Below are 18,003 nucleotides of genomic sequence, written 5' to 3'. Positions count from 1 at the left end.
TGTTTATATCTATATCTTTATTTGGATAGATATGCAGTTTAATAAAGAATTGCTAAATTTGTGGTGAGATATAAAATAAACCACAATTCTGGGTGCTGTCCATTTCACTGGACAGAATTCTACAAGTTAATATTGTAAGTTCACCATCTATCTATATCTCTCTCTATATCTCTATAGAGAGAGATATATATTTTTCTTTTCCCTACCAAGTCTGGGTCTTTTAAGCAATTATATAGTGATTCTAAGTACATTCCCTAGAAAATCACTAGGTGACCTTCACCACTTTATGTCATTGAAAGAATGCAGCATGTACTTTTTTGCCTTGTTTCCAAGTTTTGTGTGACTTTTAAACACCAACAAATATAAGGTAATGTACTGGTTTTATAGGGGCAACACTAAGGTCTAAAGGAAACTAGCTTATAAGAATTGGTGATTTATACAAATTTAAAACTTTAGGAAAAATTGAAAAATTTTATAGCATTATAGCTCAATTTCTTAAAGTTAGAAGTCATCATTTATAGTAAACTATTTCTGTGATCCTAGAATCTAAGAAACAGATGAGCAATATTTTTTGAGGTCAATTAACAAAGGAAGATGAACTAAACTATTTTCTGATGTGTCAGCCTATCTCTCTGTGGCTGCAGTTATCCCGGGGGAATATGTGTAGCTGACTCTCAAGTTATACACAAAAATGGAAACACAGTATTTATAAACAGAAAGCTTAATTCTGCTTTACTGAGATTAATCACTATATTGCCAGATAGCTCTAAACAAACCCACCTGTGAGCTACCATCCAGTCAAACTTGCCAGAAACTGAATCTCAGTCATAGTAACATCCTGCCTCCTTTCTAGAATCACCCAAGCTTTTAGATTTGTTCCCCAGAAGATGAAAAGTTCTTTACTGTTCAGCTCCTCATATTTGTCCCTGAAATTTTAGTCTTGGTGTATCACATAGCTGTTCACTAGAACTGGTGTTCCCTTGGGGGAACCTGGCATTCCTGGGGGGAGCACTTGGGAGTTGGTTACACCTTTTACAGAACCCTAGGATCTCTCTTCTCTTCCTAGGCCTGGGGAAATATTCCTCTCTCTCTTGTTGCCCTCAAAGACCAACTCACCTCCTACCTTCAGCTCTCTGAAAACTAAAGCAGGAATGCAGGTAATCTGCAAGCAAACTCTTGCTTTCTGCCTGTTAACCCAAACCTCCCCTAAGACTATAAACTTCAAAACAGTCCATCTCCCTTGGAATTTGAAAGGAGTGTTGGGAAAGGAGGGGGAAATGCAAGAAAATTAATAATCTATATATCATTCTGACCCCAGATTTTCTAAAAAAAAAAAACTATCTAGTGAATTGTCAAAAACTAGGATTTATAAACTACTACAATGCTTCATTCTTTACTGTATATCTAAGTGCCTACAGAAATTGAAATGAAAATTAGTGTAGTCTTTGAAAGTTCATTTCAAATTGATTAGTCATATGAGTATTAGGTTTCAGTACTTAAAATCAGCTCTAGCCAATAGAGTATATAATATGAATCACAGATTTGAGCCACAATAAAGAAGTGAAAAAAGACAAAGATCAATTTTAGTAATTTATTTTATTTAACTCCAAATAAGAAAATATTATCATTTCAACGTGTGATCAATATTAAAATTATTAATGAGATATTTTATATTCTTTTTGCTACAAAGTCTTGGAAATCTAGTGGGGATTTTATACTTACATCACATTTCAGTTCACACTAGCCAATTTCAAATGCTCAGTAGCTATCTCTATATTTTTAGTGACTCTAATATTGTTCAGCTTAACATTTTACTACTCTATTCCGCGATATAATTACTAATTTTTAAATGGCAATTGATGGTTTAATTTCCTATTTCTATAAATAAAACATATATTCTTGTCAGATTAACTATGCGTGGTACCCTGAACTTAATCTTCTACCTTTCATTAATCTACGCCTTTGTTCGGCCTTCCCTCATGCCGTCCCTCAACACCAAAAATGGACCTTTCTCATCACCAGTGAAATATCACCTATTCTTCAGAGCCCAACTCAAATATAGTTTCATAATCCATTACTTGAAATCATTGATGTTTGGATTTTCAAAAGATAATATGGTGAATATATTATATTTTACTTAACACTGCCAGCAGGCTATGGGACAGCCCACCATAATTAGAAATATTAATATTTCTGTGGTAAAGTATAAGGGTGTTCAGGTTAATTAAAATAAACAAGACTATAAATAGCCTCACTCAGGTCAGATAAAGCATTGCTGTCAAATAAAATCAGGTTAGGCCAAGTTTGCTACCAAACAAGTTTTGAAAAACTTTGAGTTTTCAGAATGTTCTGGACTAGTGAGGGTGGTCAAGGTTATGCACATACATTACCTCCCCAGTGAAGCCATCTCTAGCTGTACCAGCCCACAGCACACGTGCTCCTCTGAACTCCCTCGCCTCTTAATTGTGGTGGGTATTCTGCTCTGTTCAGTGTTATGAGATCTTTTCTCCTGAAACAGAGCATTCTGTGGATGAAGGCTTTATTTTTATTCTTCTTAATACATTCCACAACACCTACCACTCTGCTTTTTACAGAGTGCACCTCAATAAATATTTCGTTTTAAAAAATTTCACTTGCAAAAGTGTTTTAAAAGTGATTAAAAGTCATAAATAGAAGAGTGTCACTTAAGAATATAGCAGAAAGACTATGTTCCACAGAAATGCTGTAACAGAGTTTTGGATAACTGAGGTTTTCTTTGCCCTTTTTTTTTTTTTTTTTAATTTGACTAATTACAGTAAATGAAAATGGAAACAATGTCGTGAGTGATCTTGTTTGAAAATAATCATTTTTACAGCTTTATATTATTTATTAACAGGGAGAAGTAGGAGATCAAGGAAACATTGGAAAGATTGGTGAAACAGTAAGCTTATTTTATGCTCTTTTATTTTTATCATCATCTGTAAGCCTCTTTAGGAGTCATGTTAACCATCATCTGTGCTTAATAAAATTCACAATAAAAAATTCTTAGCTCCTACAAATTTAAAGTTACTTGTGATGTGACAAATCTACTGTATGGGAGAAATGAAGGGAAATAGAGTTATTGATATTTTTGTCTAATATAAATTATATTTGTAATACCAGGAGCATTCTTGTTTCTAATATTTGGTCTTTAATTTTAGTTCTGACAATTTCATTCTAAATTTGATCTTGAGATTTTTCATTGTTAAAAAGCTATAACTTACCAAGCCATAAAATAGTTAGTGAGCTTGAAAATATTTTTCTTTAGATTTGAAAGATCAAGCTAAGAGGTGAAGTATTAGAAAACATAATTTCTTTCCTCAAAAAAAGTTTGACTTGTTTAAGTTTATATTTCTGTGCAAGTAGGAGGCTTTGTGTTGTAGTTGAGTCAGACATGTTAGAAGTAATTTTATTTTCTGTGCTGGGGAAAACCACCTAAAATATTTTCTAACAAATGAACCCACATAGCATATATAAAGTGGTGAATTCCATTGATAAAGGCAAGTGAATTTATTTATAAAGTGCGCTGGGTTATCACAAAGCAAGTGGTACCCTTTAATAGGTTAAATCTACAAATTCTATTCCTTCTAACCTATCTTATAACTTAAATAAAAATAAACTTTTCTTAAAAATTGTTTGCAAAATTAAGTAATCAAAGAATTGTTTTTCCTGGTCTTGTGATAAAACAGCAATACATTTCTGATATTCTTATTTTTTGTCATTAATTCTTAATAAAAGTAAGGAGAGAATCCACTTAGCCTTAAAAGTCCATTGTCATATCAATTAATCCTTAATAACTAGAAGGAGAATTTTTTGTTGTTTTTACCGAGAAGGGTAATTCCAGTGGAACATTTACATCAATTAGATTATTTAAGAATTCTTCTCAAATATAATTGTAACTCATATTTTTCTGAGATCATTCAAAGAGATTAAATTCTGCCATTTCTGAGTGACAAACTGCTGAGAAATATATACAAACTAGAATTAATAGCCAGAGTTAAAATATCAGTCTTCTTTTCTTTTCTCTTTTTTTTTTTTTTAAAGATTTATTTATTTATTTATTTATTTATTTGAATGAGAATGAGGAAGACGTGAGTGGGAGGGACAGAGAGAATGGGAAAGAGAATCTGAAGCCGATTTAGTGCTGAACCCAGAGCCTGGTGTGAGGCTTGATCTCACAATTCTGAGATCAGAACCTGAGCTGAAACCAAGAGTCGGACACTTAACTGACTGTGCCTCCCAGGCACCCCAAGAGCATTTTTTCTTAACATAACCTCATATGTTAAACTTCTAAGTGTTATTTACTTAGCAATATTGGACTGGTTCCACACAGTATAAGAGCCCAGTGTCTAAGGTGGAAATGGACTGTGTTGGCAGATAGTGGATTTCTGTTATTAGAGGGAAATGAACATTTATTGAGCATTTATTTGTTATGTGCCAGGTATAATACAAAGTGATGTTTAATACTGTGGCATTGCATTTAATTCTCAAACAATTTTCAAAGACACATTTTGTTATTCCAGTTTTTGAAATGAGGAAATTGAAACACAGTAAGTAACCTGTTCAAAGTTACACAGCTAATAAATTCTGGAATTGAGATTTTAAACCTAAGATCTAAACTCAAAATCTAAATCTCAAAATCCAAAGCATCATACCCCACCTTTATTGAGGTATAACTGACAAAGTTATAAGATGTTTAAAGTGTATGTGATGATTTAAGGATCCCCCACCATCAAGTCATTTAATATAGCTGAGGATGTTTACTGTTAACTAGCAGCCACTTGGACTACAAGTTGTAGAGAGATTTCAGGCATCAAATATATTATCAAACAAGAGGGCCTTTTCATCTTTGAGGTTCCATCTTTCTCATTCAGGATGGGAGACTTAAAGAAACTTCAGTGACTATATTGAGTTAATTTAAAATATAAAAAATGCCTAAAGAATATTTTATTTACTATTATTTTATTATTATATTTTTATTTCATGTTATTAATTTCAAAATCTTAGATATTTAGTTCATCTAATCTAGAGTTCTCTTAAAACAAAACTCATAAGAGATATAGGAAGGTATGATCACACTTCCTGACATCAGCCTTATAATTTGAGAATATTTAAGATTAGTTGTATTTGCATAGCTAGTTTTTACTTTTCCCAATCTTTTTGTACATCTTTTAATTGCCTTTACCGGACCTCCTCCAGTTTTGTGTCTTTCTAGATCTATACAAATTAGAACCCAGTTTGTGATACAGCATGCCAAGCACAGTGGCCCAATCTATATTTCATGTCTATATACTTTTTACATTCATTTTCTGCAGCAAGTAAATAATTTCTGTAAATGTGCCCTAAGAAGTCTGTAATTCCAAATGATGCCCCTCATCTTCTGCACTCTAGCATACTATTTTTTTATGAACAAATCTGGAATTATCTCACCTTAATAGCCAGTCCTCTTTGTCTTTAACTCTCTAGGCTGAAATATTTGAAGAGATATACAAGAGAAAAGAATTTAATTTTTTAGTATAGATCAAGAGATCAGAACTAGGATCGTGGATAGACATTGTAAGGGAATAGCTTTCTTTGCAGGCAAAAATATTTTAGTAGAATTTCTAACACTCAGACTCTCCCATGGAGTGATTCAACACCTCATTCTTAGAAGGTTTGGATGATTTTCTTCAATCATTTATTCAGCAGAAATTATATTATATTCATATGATCCTTCATAAAATGTATAGTTTGTTGGAGGTTTGACAAATTTTAAATAAATCACTGCATAAAGAAATACATAGTTATAAGCTGTGATATATTCTATAAAGGAAAAGTTTAAAGGACTGTGACAAAGTTTCCAAATTTAGATCAGAAAATGAGAGGTCTGTTTTGAGGAAATGACGTACGAGTTATAACCATAAGGCATGGTATGATCTGCCTAGGGAAGAGTAGGGAGAAAGAGCATTCCTAGAATATGCAGTATAGCAGACTTAATACCTTTGGACTTATCTTGCTTCAGAGAAATCACTTAATTTCTCTGAATATTTCTCTAAATATCCTCTAAATAAGTATTTCTCAATAGTAAAAGGATAAAAATAATAACTATTTCATGGAGTTTCTTGTGAGGATTAGACATGGTAATGTCCTTAAAGCACTTATCACAGAGCCAATCATGTAGTTAAAAACTTGAGAAATGTTAGCTATAATGGTGGTAGTGGTGGTTATTGTTATATGGAAAAGCATTTGGCTGTCTTAGGAACTGAAAGAAAGCCAGTGTGGATAGACCTTGGTGAGCCAAGGGAAAAGCAAAATGAGGGGCTATTAGTAAAGGAGGCAGGAGCCAATTCTTTTGGGGCCATGTTTATTGCTTTGGACTTGATTTTGAATTAGATGGAAAATCACTGAAGTATTCTATGTAAGCCAATGGCAGGATTTAATTTGTGTTTCACAGTCATGCTGGTGGCAATGAATTGGTAAGTTGGAACATGGTTAAGAGGAGCAGAGTAGAAGAGGGTAACCAGTTAGAATGCTATTGTGGTAGCCTAAATGAGAAAGAAAGTTGACTTGGGCCAGGGCGATGGCAGTGGATATGAGAAGTGGATGCATATGAGATATATTTGAGGAGATAATTTGCACACAGGCTGCAAAAAAAAGGGAAGGATCCTCATCAGTCCCTAGCATATAGTAGGCCTTTGATTAACTATTTATGATTGATGAGGCATATTCGGGAAGCATAAGGAATTAGTATATATGATGTCTAAGGATAATTCCAATTCTAAGAATCTAGGAAGCTTTTCTAAGAATTTAAATGTTTTTAGTCTTCCTCTCACCTGCCAATTTGGCTTCTTTTTTTCTGGCTCTCCTCCAGTTTGATTATGTCCTCCTGCTGTTATAGCAAACAGAACTAGACTAAATATTTTAGAGGCAACGGTTCCACAACCTTCTTCATGAAGGGGATAATAACTTCTATTTCCTTTATTCCTGAGATAATCAAAACCATGTAGGCCTTTTCCTGTAGAAAAACAAACAAAACAAAACAAAAACAAAAATAGAAAACCTGGGATGTCTTTGGAAAACGATTGGCAGTGACCCCCAGGATTCTTTTCTGGTTTGTTACTTTAAATATAAAATTTGGAATACTTTTTCATAAAGTGACTACATGAAGTTTCAGTTGCAACTTTTCTACTTGAAGGTATTATTAAGAGTGTCCTATAGTCTGGCATATTGATTTTCCTCCTAAAGTAGAACTCAACTACTTGATTTTACATCATTTATACCTTAATTTATCAATTTAGCATAATTTCATAAGCCATCTACTGTGTCCTCTCTGTTTTTCTGCCTGCCCTCTGGTGTGCTAGTGTATAGTAAATGACCGAGGAGCAGAAAGGAAGAGGAAGAGGAAAGGCCATGGATAATCCTCAAAACCAGGTATTCCACTTCTCATTACAAAACTTTAGAATCATAGAGCTTCCAATGGCTGATTCTAAGTTGGTTTATAACCAGTTCCTTCAAGAGCAAATAGAGGTGTGGAGTCAGAGGAGGAAATGAAAGGAAGGAAATCTATTTATTGGAGATTATCTCATTTAATCTTGAAACAACCCTAGTAAGATAAAGCTTATTGACATTTAGGGAGTGAGGAAATTGAAATTTATTGAAGTGTTCAAATTCATACAGTTAGTAAGCAGTGGATGTGGGTTTCATATCTGAATTATCTATTTCCCGTTCCAAGCTTTTTTTAGCTACATCAAAAATTACTTATCCTATCTTTATTTTCTATAAGTTGGCCTATTATCTTGTTCTCTCTTTTTATTTTATATTTTATTTTATCTGTGTTGTTAACAGTGTTATGTTAGTGTCAGGTATACAATATAGTGATTCAGCAGTTCCATGTATTACTCAGTGCTCATCAAGATAAGTGTACTTCTAATCCCTTTCACTTATTTCACCCATCTCCCACTGACCTCCCCTCTGGTAGCCTTTGATTGTTCTCTATTGTTGAGTCTGTCACTGGTTTGTCTCTTTTTTCCCCTTTGTTCATTTTTTTTTTCTTAAGTAGCACATATGAATGAAGTCATATGGTTTTAGCCTTTGTCTGACTGACTTATTTTGCTAGCATGATACTCTCTAACTCCATCCATGTTGTTGCAAATGATAAGATTTCATTCTTTTTTATGGCTGAGTAATATTCCATTGCAGATATATACTACCTCTTCTTTATACATTCATCTATCAGTAGACATAAGGACAGCTTCCATAATTTGGCTGTTGTAATTGATGGGGCAGTAAACATAGGGTGCATATATCCTTTTGAGTTAGTGTTTTTGTATTCTTTGGAAATACCTCATAGTGTGATCACTGGATTGTAGGATAGTTCTATCTTTACTTTTTTGAGGAACCTCCATACTGTCTTCCACAGTAGCTGTACTAGATTGCAATCTCACCAGCAGTGCATGAAGATTCCTTTCTCTCCACATCCTCACCAACACTTGTTTCTTGTGTTTTGAATTTAACCATTCTGACAGGTGTGAGGTAATATCTCTTTCTGGTTTTAATTTGCATTTCTCTGATGGTGAGTGCTGTTGAGCATCTTTTCATGTGTCTTTTGGCCATCTGGTTGTCTTCTTTGGAGAAATGTCTGTTCATGACTTCTACCCATTTTAAAATTTGACTATTTGGGGTTTTGGTGTTGAGTTGTATAATTATATATTTTTGGATACTAACCCTTTATTGGATATGTCATTTGCAAATATCTTCTTCCATTCAGTAGGTTGTTGTTTAGATTTGTTGATTATTTCCTTTGCTGTGCAGAAGCTTTTTGTATTTATGTAGCCCAATAGTTTATGTTTGCTTTTATTACCCTTGCCTCAGGAGACATTTCTAGAAAAAATTCTCTACTGCTGATATCTGAGAAATTACTGCCTGTGTTCTCTTCTAAGATGTTTATGTTTTCAGGCCTCACATTTAGGTCTTTAATCCATTTTGAGTTTGTTTTTGTGTATGGTGTAAGAAAGTTGTTCAGTTTCATTCTTTTTCAAGAACCTGTCCAGTTTTCTCAACACCATTTGTTGAAGGGACTGTCTTTTTCATATTACATGTTCTTGCCTCCTTTGTCAAAGATTAATTGACTACATAGTTATAGGTTTATTTCTGGGTTTTTTAGTCTGTCCTATTGATCTATGTGTCTGTTATTATGCTAGTTATTATGCTACTGTACCATACTGTTTTGATTACTACAGATTTGTAAGACAACTTGAAGTCCAGAATTGTGATCTCTCCAGTTCCGTTTTTGTTTCTTAAGACTGCTTTGGCTCTTTGGAGTCTTTTGTGGATCCATACAAATTTTAGGATTGTTTGGTTTAGTTCTGTGAAAAATACTGTTGGTATTTTGATAGGGGTTGTTTTAAATGATTGCTTTTGCTTAGTATAGACATTTTAACAATATTTGTTCTTCCAATCCATGAACATGGAACATCTTTCCATTTGTTTGTGTTGTCTTCAATTTTTTCATCAGTGTTTCATAGTTCTTAGAGTACAGATCTTTCACCTCTTCGATTAAGTTTATTCCTAGCTATTTTATTATTTTTGGTATAATTGTAAATGAGATTGCTTCTTAATTTTTCCTTCTGCTGCTTCATTATTAGTGTATAGAAATGCAGTGAATTTCTGTATGTTGATTTTGTGTCCTGCAACCTTACCAAATTCATTTATCAGTTCTACTAATTTTTTGGTGGAGTCATTCTGGTTTTCTATACATATAGTATAATGTCATTTCCAAATAGTGAAAGTTTTATTTCTTCCTTACCAATTTGGATGTCTTTTGTTCCTTTTTTTGTCTGATTTCTATGGCTGGGACTTCCAATAATACATTGAATAACAATGGTAAGAGTGAACATCCTTGTCTTATTTCTGACCTTAGGGAAAAAAAGCTCTCAGTTTTTCCTCATCGAGTTTGATGTTAGCTGTGGGTTGTTCATATAAGGTCTTATTATGTTGAGGTATTGTCCCTCTAAACCTACTTTGTTAAAGGTTTTTATCATGAATGGATATTGTACTTTGTGAAATGTTTTTTCTGCATCTTCTGAAATGATCATATACTTCTGCTCTTTTCTCTTCTTGATGTGATGTATCACATTGATTGATTTGTGAATACTGAATGACCATTGCAACCTGGGAATAAATCCTACTTGATAATGGTGAATGATTTTTATAATGTATTGTTGAGTTCAGTTTGCCTAAGATTTTGCTGAGGATTTTTGCATCAATGTTCATCAGAGTTATTGGCCTATAGTTCTCTTTTTTGGTAGTGTCTTTATATGCTTTTGGTATCAGGGATGCTGGTCTCATAGAATGAATTTGAAGTTTTTTTTCCTCTTGTATTCTTTGGAGAAATTCGAGAACAGGTATTAGCTTTGCTTAAATGTTTAATGAAATTCATCTGTGAAGCCATCTGGTACTAGACTTTTGTTTGTTGGAAGTGTTTTGATTACTAATTCAATTTAATTGCTGATAATCAGTCTGTTCAAATTTGCTATTTCTGCTTCAGTTTTGGTAGGTCATATGTTTCTATGAATTTTTCCATCTCTTCCAGGTTGTCCAATTTTTTGGCATATAATTTTTCATAATGTTCTGTTACAATCCTTCGTATTTCTGTGGTTTGCTTATTATTTCTTCTCTTTCATTCTGATTTTATTTGACTCCTCTCTTTCTCTTTTGTGTGTGTGTGAGTCTGATTAAAGTTTTATCAATTTTCTTAATCTTTTCAAAGAACCAGCTCTTGTTTTCATTGATCTGTTTTATTGTTTTTTTAGTTCCTGTATCATTTATTTCTGCTCTGAGCTTTATTATTTCCTACCTTCTGCTGGTTTAGGGTTTTATTTGTTCTTTTTGTGGCTCTTTAGGGGTAAGTTTAGGTTGTTTATTTGAGATGCTTTTTGCTCCTTGAGTAGGCCTGTATAAACTTCCCTCTTAGAACGGCTTTTAGAGTATCTCAAAGATTTTGGACCATTGTGTTTTCATTTTCATTTTTCTCCATGTAATTTTTGATTTCTCCAGTTTTTTTGGTTGACTCATTCTTTGAGCATATTCTTTAAGCTCCATATATTTAGGCTCTTTCCAGACTTTTTCTAGAAAGAAGTTCTAGTTTCATAGCATTGGGGTCAGAAAAGATGCATGGTATGACTTCAATCTTTTTGAATTTGTTGAGACTTGTTTTATGGCCTAATATATGATCTATTCTGGAAAATGTTCTCTGTGTGATCTTGAAAAGAATGTGTATTCTGTTGTTTTAGAATGGGAATGTTCTGACTCTATCTGTTAAATTGATCTGGTCTGGTGTGTGATTATCTTTCCTTCACCTCAGGGCAGTAGTCACTTTGAAGTGGTCCTGGCCCCTGAGGGAGCTATTTGCGTGCTGCCAGGCTTGTAGCACTACTTTGGACAGGCTTGTGAGTGTATTGCAGGGAATTGCTGCCGCTGCTGGGACCAACCAGGCTGGTGTGGGGCACACAGTTTTAGCATGGTGTCCTCCAGTCTGCTTGCAAAATGAGACCTGCTGCTGCAGTTGCTGGGACTGGGACTGACCTGGGTTGATCCACAAAGTGGAGACATGGTGTTGGCAAGGTTTGTGCTGGTCTTCTAGGGGAAGGGAACTGCTGCTGGGATACTTGGGCAAGGGTGACTGAAAAGGCAGATCCGCTGAAGCCCCACCTGCTGAAGGGATGGGGCTTGGTGTAAGCTATTAGGTAGTAAATTTTGGCACTGTGCTGATTCCCACAGGTGGTTGTATGTTTATGCTGGGGGTGGGGGATGGGGGATGGAGACAGTGCCTGCCAGCTCCTTTGTTTCTAGATGGTCTTCCTGTGATCCCTGTCCTTAGACGCTCTCCAAAATGCGTAAACTACTCTCCTGCTTACATGTCCCAAGGCATCTTTCAAACTGCTGCTTCAGTGCTATACCTGTGGGGGCTGTTTGTCCTGTGATCTCTTTAAGGATGGGATTTAGTTTCCCCTTACCCTCTGGGCTCTCCCAAAGCTGAGCCTGCCAATTTTTAGAATTCTAGGTTTTAAAACCGGCTAGTTATAAGAACTCATAAGATTTGGTCCCTCTCACTTTCAAAGCCAAAGTTTATGGGGATTCATCTTCATGCAGGCTCCCTTGTGTGACAGTCTTTTCACCACCAACCCCCATGCCTCCAGCTCCCTCCCCTACTCCATGGACTGCCAGTTTTTTGTACCCCATTGTTGGGGACACTTTTGCCTTTTGTACCCTCTCTGATGTGGCCTCTTCTTTACCTTTAGTTGTGGAGTTTGATCTGCCAGTCTTCGGGTCATTTTCCAGGTTATTTACAATATGAGTGCTACCTAATTGTATACGTGGAAGAGATGAGTTTAGGATCCTCTAACTCTGCTGTCTTCCCATCCTACTCTAGTTGTCTTGTCTTTTAAATGGAAACTTGGGAATCAATAGATTCAGAAATGAGCAAAATAAAATTTTACTTCATAATCTCTTAGGTCAAGCTGACAACTAAATTTTAAAATATTGTCAAATGTTATTAATTTCTGAGAATTATTAAAACATAATTTAATATATTTACAGTGGAATCAGGAAAGATTTTGAAAGATCTGGAAGAAAATATTTAAGAAGTGCTCTCGAAAAACTTCATTTAATACAGTGATGAGTTTTGTTGCTCTCTGGTATTACCATAAAATTATTATCAAACTTCATACAAGTTTATTTTATTTAGTAACTTCCATTTCTTCTTTCATTAAAAGGAGTATGCTACTTTAGATGGACTTACCTAAATTGTAAAAAATGACTCATATTTTCTTGAGGAAAAGCCCCAGAAGAAAGTAAAACTCTATCAAACTGACCTTATAGGGTCTCTGTAGTCTCAGTGCTTTATCTTAAAAATGTCATCTATCCCTTCCTGTTTCCAAGCTGCACACAGCGTACCTGTGGGAGAGCTACAAAGCTGTTGTATGTCTCCTACATGGCAGGGAGAGGTAATTTTTCTCAGAATGGAAAGTTACACAAAATTTATATCTACCATACATACAATCATGAAAAGGATATTTACCTGAATATAATAAAAATACGTACTATTTATTGAAAATCTGTGACATTTCAGATACTTTGTATATATTATATCATTTAATCCTCACACAGGCTCTAGGAAATAGAAATCACTTCTCTTTTGTACAAAAGAAAACATGTTTCAGAGAAGTTAAGAAATTTAGCACACTGCTTCCTCTTAACAATGAGAGGAAGATTCCCAATTGTTTTTCTAATGAATACATATCATCCTGTTGTTACTATATAAAGTTAGAAATTATGGGGTCCCAAATACCACATTATCCTTTGAGGAAGAGTCTCAAAAACATAGATATACCGAAATTATTATGTTTCAGGATCATATATTTGACGTTTATCATCTTTGAACTGTGTAAATAGCAACACTTACTGGATTAAGAAGCCACAGCAAATTAATTTCATAGTAGTATTAAGTTCACTAAGCTGTAGAAAATTAGAAAGAAAAAAAAGAAAATTAGAAAATATAAATCAGTGAAATCAAAAGGGAATACACACAAAGTGTGTGAACATACCAGTGGATATGAACAGAGAAGGTATATGACATTACAATTCTAGGCAAATTGAAGAGAAGTGAGTTAAAGACAGTTCAAAACCTAGCATTCTCTGAAAACCAGGTACAGGTAACTCCGAGGTGAGCTATTACTTCATAAATGAGATGCCAGTAGTGTTTTTTTTAAAGATTTATTTATTTATTTTAGAGAGAATGTAGAGTGGGGTGTGTGTGCGGCAGATTGAGACAGAGGAAGAGAGAGAGAATCCCAAACAGACTTCATGCTGAGTGCAGAACCTGACGTGGGACTTGACCTCACAGCCCTGAGATCATGATCTGAGCTGAAATCAGAAGTTCGACACTTAACTGACTGAGCCATCCAGCCCCCCTGAGATCAATAGTTTTTTAATCACAAATACAGGAGATTTTTCTAAGAGAATGGAGTCAGCAAATTTCTAGGAAAAGTTTAAATGTTTATAAAGCTGGAAGGATTTCTGAATCCTTTGGCCTATAAAATACACCATTTTTTTCAACATTTATGACATCTCTTTGTAAAAAGAAAAATAAATTAGTAGGAAAATAACAAATACTCTATTAAATGTGGTCCTACAGAACATTTTCCTGGAGCTATGAAAGTCGAAGTATATGGGAAAATGAAGATTATAGAAATCTGTTCATGTCGCAAACGCCAGTATCCTAGAGGTAGACCAAGATTAAAGCATATATAAGTGGTTATTAAAGGGGAAACTAACAAAAATGAAAAAAATTCACATGATAATAAAATAAAAGTAAAGTCAAAATTTCTATCTGTGGGGAAAATTAATGATACACAGAATACTGTGCTATAAGCTAAAAACACAGAAGTTCTTGAAAGCCCATCATATCTTAGAAATATAAAGGTTTATATACTTTATATTAAGTATATATATATATATATATAGAGAGAGAGAGAGAGAGAGAAAGAGAGAGAGAGAGTCCTTACTAAATATACCTTTAGTGACAGGTAAAAAGTAAAATATTCTGGGACAAGATCCAACATTTATGGAGTAACATAGGGAACAAGGTATTTATCATATACATCATATTAAAGAGTAATAAACAAGAGAATCCTTCTTACTCTAATGAAGTTTCCAGATTACCCAAATGAAATAGCAATACACTGCTTCAAAGTAATCAAATAGAAGAGAGATGAAAATGGAAGTTTGTGCTTCCAAACACAAACAATAACATTAGTCCTTTTCACATGTAAGCATTTAGCCTTGCTACTGCCTGGGGGGCTGTTAGCATTCTGACTAAGAAAACATAAACTTGATCACTTTATGTATTTTAGTATTGATTTTAAAAAATAATAATTTTTAAAGTATTTTATTTATTTGGCAGAGATAGCACAAGCAGGGAGAATGGCAGGCAGGCAGAGAAGCAGATACCCTCACTGAGCAGAGAGCCTGATATGGGGCTCCATCCCAGGACCCTGGGATCATGATCTGAGTTGAACACAGAGTGACCCAGGCACCCTAGAAGATAGTCTTTAAAAAAAAAAAAATAGTAAAAATTATTTTCATGCCTATCATAAGGATATATATGTTGATAACAAACCCCTGGCTTTATTTGGCTAAAAACATGTTACTGTTTTCTCAATTGGATATAACTACAATGTGGTAATCACAGTTTTTGAGGAAATGGCAGCTCTAAATTTCTATATAGAAGGGGTGTGGGGCAGCACTTTGGTTGGGAGGGAGTGCTAAAGGACTTCCCTTGAAGCTATGTTTGCATAAAAGCTGCACTATCTAGGGGGACCTAGGTGGTTCAGTCAGTTAAGCATCTGCCTTGGCCTCAGGTCATGATCCTGGGGTCCTGCGATTCACCCAGCCATTGGGGGAGTCCCCACTCAGTATGGAGTCTGCTACTCCCTTCCCCCTGCTTGTGCTATCTCTCTCTGTGTGTCAAATAAATAAAATCTTTTTTAAAAAATATATTCTTTTCATTTATTAGGAGTGCACTATTTTATTTTATTTAGATATTACACTTCAATAAATATAGACTTCTAATAATGTGTTTATGTTCAGAATTTATAAGATAGAGAATACATTTCTTATTCGTGTCAAAGAATGGACAGAACTGATAGAAATAAGGGTAGGAACCAGGGTAAAGGGGTTGCCCTGGGCTACCTGTAGGCACTGCGGCTCTGACAGAAGCCAAAGGCAGTTTTGAATCTGAGAAAGGCTAGTGAAAAAATTTTATGGTTCTGATCTTTAAAAAAAAATGCATAAGGTCTACATTAACAATGCAAACTTTTCTGTAAAAGGCCAGATATTACATATTTTAGACTTTCAGGCCATATCATCTCTATTACAACTACACAACTCCCTCTGAAGTTGCATTACAAAAACTCTCCTAGACAATATGGAAATGAATGACTCTGGCTGTGTTCCCAATAAAATTTTATTTACAGAAATAGTGGAAAAGGGGCACCTACTGGCTCAGTCAGTTAAGCGTTTGCCTTCGACTCAGGTCATGATCCCAGGACCCTGGGATCAGTGCTAGTTGGGTTCCCTGCTCAGCAGGGAGTCTTCTCCCCACTCCCTCTACCTTTCCACCCCCATCCCCGTGTGTGCTCTCTCTCTCTCTCTCAAATAAATAAATATTTTAAAAAACAGTAAAAAAAAAAAAAAAAAAGAAAGAAAGAAATAACAGGCAGAATTTGGCTTACAGACTCTAGTTTGCCTTTACTTTCACAGAAAGTTATACTTTATTTAGGATATACCAGTCTTTATTAAATGAATCTGCCATATGCATTTCTGCTTCATTACTCTTTTATTATTGATATAAAAGCACTAAATGTGAATGTGATTTCTTCAAATCAAAAAGCAGACTAAACTAGCAGATGTGTTGTGTTGCTACCATGCACTGATTTTGTGTACTAAGTGCTAACATAGTGAATGAATTTGCATTTATATGTAGACCATATGTACATCCAAAGTACTCTAGTGTAATTCATCTTTTTCTATTCTCCTCAAGAAACACTTAAGAATCTTATCAGGAAGTATTTCCCAGGAACAAAGAAATCTGCTTTTTATGTGCCCAAGTTCATTGGCAACATTTTTTTGAACATTATACATGTATTTTTGAAGTTCTGTTCTGAGTCAAAGGATTTCCATATATTAAGTTTTAGTGAGTTTTTCTTTCATTTCTTTGGGAAAAGTTCTAAGGAATGTCATTAGACTTGTATTTCCCATTAGGTTGAGATATTTCACATTTGCATTCTATCTTCTGTTTATGAAACATCTCTTTTTTTTTTCATCAATTCAACAAAACAGCCTGAGGGGGAACATCACAGCATTTTTGTTCAAAAAGATACATGTTTAATACTCTTCTTTTGACCATAGCAAAAATAATTAAGTGAAATCATGATTTTATTTTAACCATAAACACAGCCAACTTTGTGTCTTATAGAAAACTTTTCATAACTATATAACCTTTCTGTATCTTCAGTTCCAGATGGAAAGATCATAGCTGCTGAGATAGTAGTCTTACACGCTCAGTTTTGTGAGGGTTGGTTGTTTTTTTTTTTTTCTGATTAATGAGTTTTGAAAAAATTCTCTGTCAAAATCTATGTTTCTTTGCTGTGTTGATTACATCATTAGCAATAAAATCAATTTCGTCACTGAACTCTGGAAAGACCTAGATGATACAAGCTCCTCCAAAAATGCTCCGGGGGTGGGACATAATAGGTTTTAAGGGGGAAGTGAGTCTGTAGAAGCCTTAAGAATATAGATCACAAGAATTTTTCAACCTCATTGTTAAGACCTCCTACAATATATCCTTCATCTATCCTTATAGTTGTTATTTCTCACACTTCCCAGTTTACTAGACCAAACTGGGCATTCAGTGTTCCTTAAAAGGAACCATCTTATTTTTACCTTTGTTCAGATTGTTTCTGTCACCTCTAAAGGGCTTCATTTTCCCACTTCCATTGTCTGCCTAACATCAACTCTCAACACCCCTCTCAAATCATCTGCTCTATCATGAAATCTTTTCTGGTATCCCCACCCAAAGTTAGATTCAGTACTTTTCTTTGTTAAACCTTTCAGTGCTTTATCTACGTTATCATGGTCCTTAGCTTATTTTGCTTTATATCACAGTTACTTTTTTATGTGAATTATCTATATAGAAAATTGCTTCCCACAGCAATGAACACATGCCTAATACATTTTACATTGGCAATAGTATATGTTTTACATGATAGAATAAATTAATTTCATTTACATGAGTTTTAGATGAAATTTACATGAAATAATTTAAGAAGCAAGGTAATTTATTTGCTACTGGCTGCATCTTAAGAGCACACACTTTTGTGTGCTTGAGCAAAGTCTGAAAGTATGACATATTCTTGTGAGACAGTCTGAATAAGGAAGGACATTTCA

At 34.5% G+C, this 18,003-nt stretch overlaps 1 protein-coding gene across 1 annotated transcript in view; it reads left to right on the top strand.

Annotated features, from left to right (window-relative positions):
* Window positions 1–18,003, top strand: part of LOC116873440 (collagen alpha-1(XXIV) chain-like) — a gene marked incomplete at its 3' end in the record, with an annotated part of 316,096 nt that overhangs the window by 175,137 nt on the left and 122,956 nt on the right. Inside the window, exon 25 of the mRNA XM_032867266.1 lies at window positions 2,876–2,920. Within this exon, the coding sequence (XP_032723157.1) occupies window positions 2,876–2,920 (45 nt within the window). The remainder of the gene's footprint in view (window positions 1–2,875; window positions 2,921–18,003) is intronic.

This window comes from Lontra canadensis, unplaced genomic scaffold (genome assembly GCF_010015895.1).
Source record: "Lontra canadensis isolate GAN:19392208 unplaced genomic scaffold, GSC_riverotter_1.0 scaffold33, whole genome shotgun sequence".
Lineage (NCBI taxonomy): Eukaryota > Metazoa > Chordata > Mammalia > Carnivora > Mustelidae > Lontra > Lontra canadensis.
The sequence above is the reverse complement of the archived record's forward strand: the minus strand, read 5'-3'. Positions and strand labels throughout refer to the sequence as shown.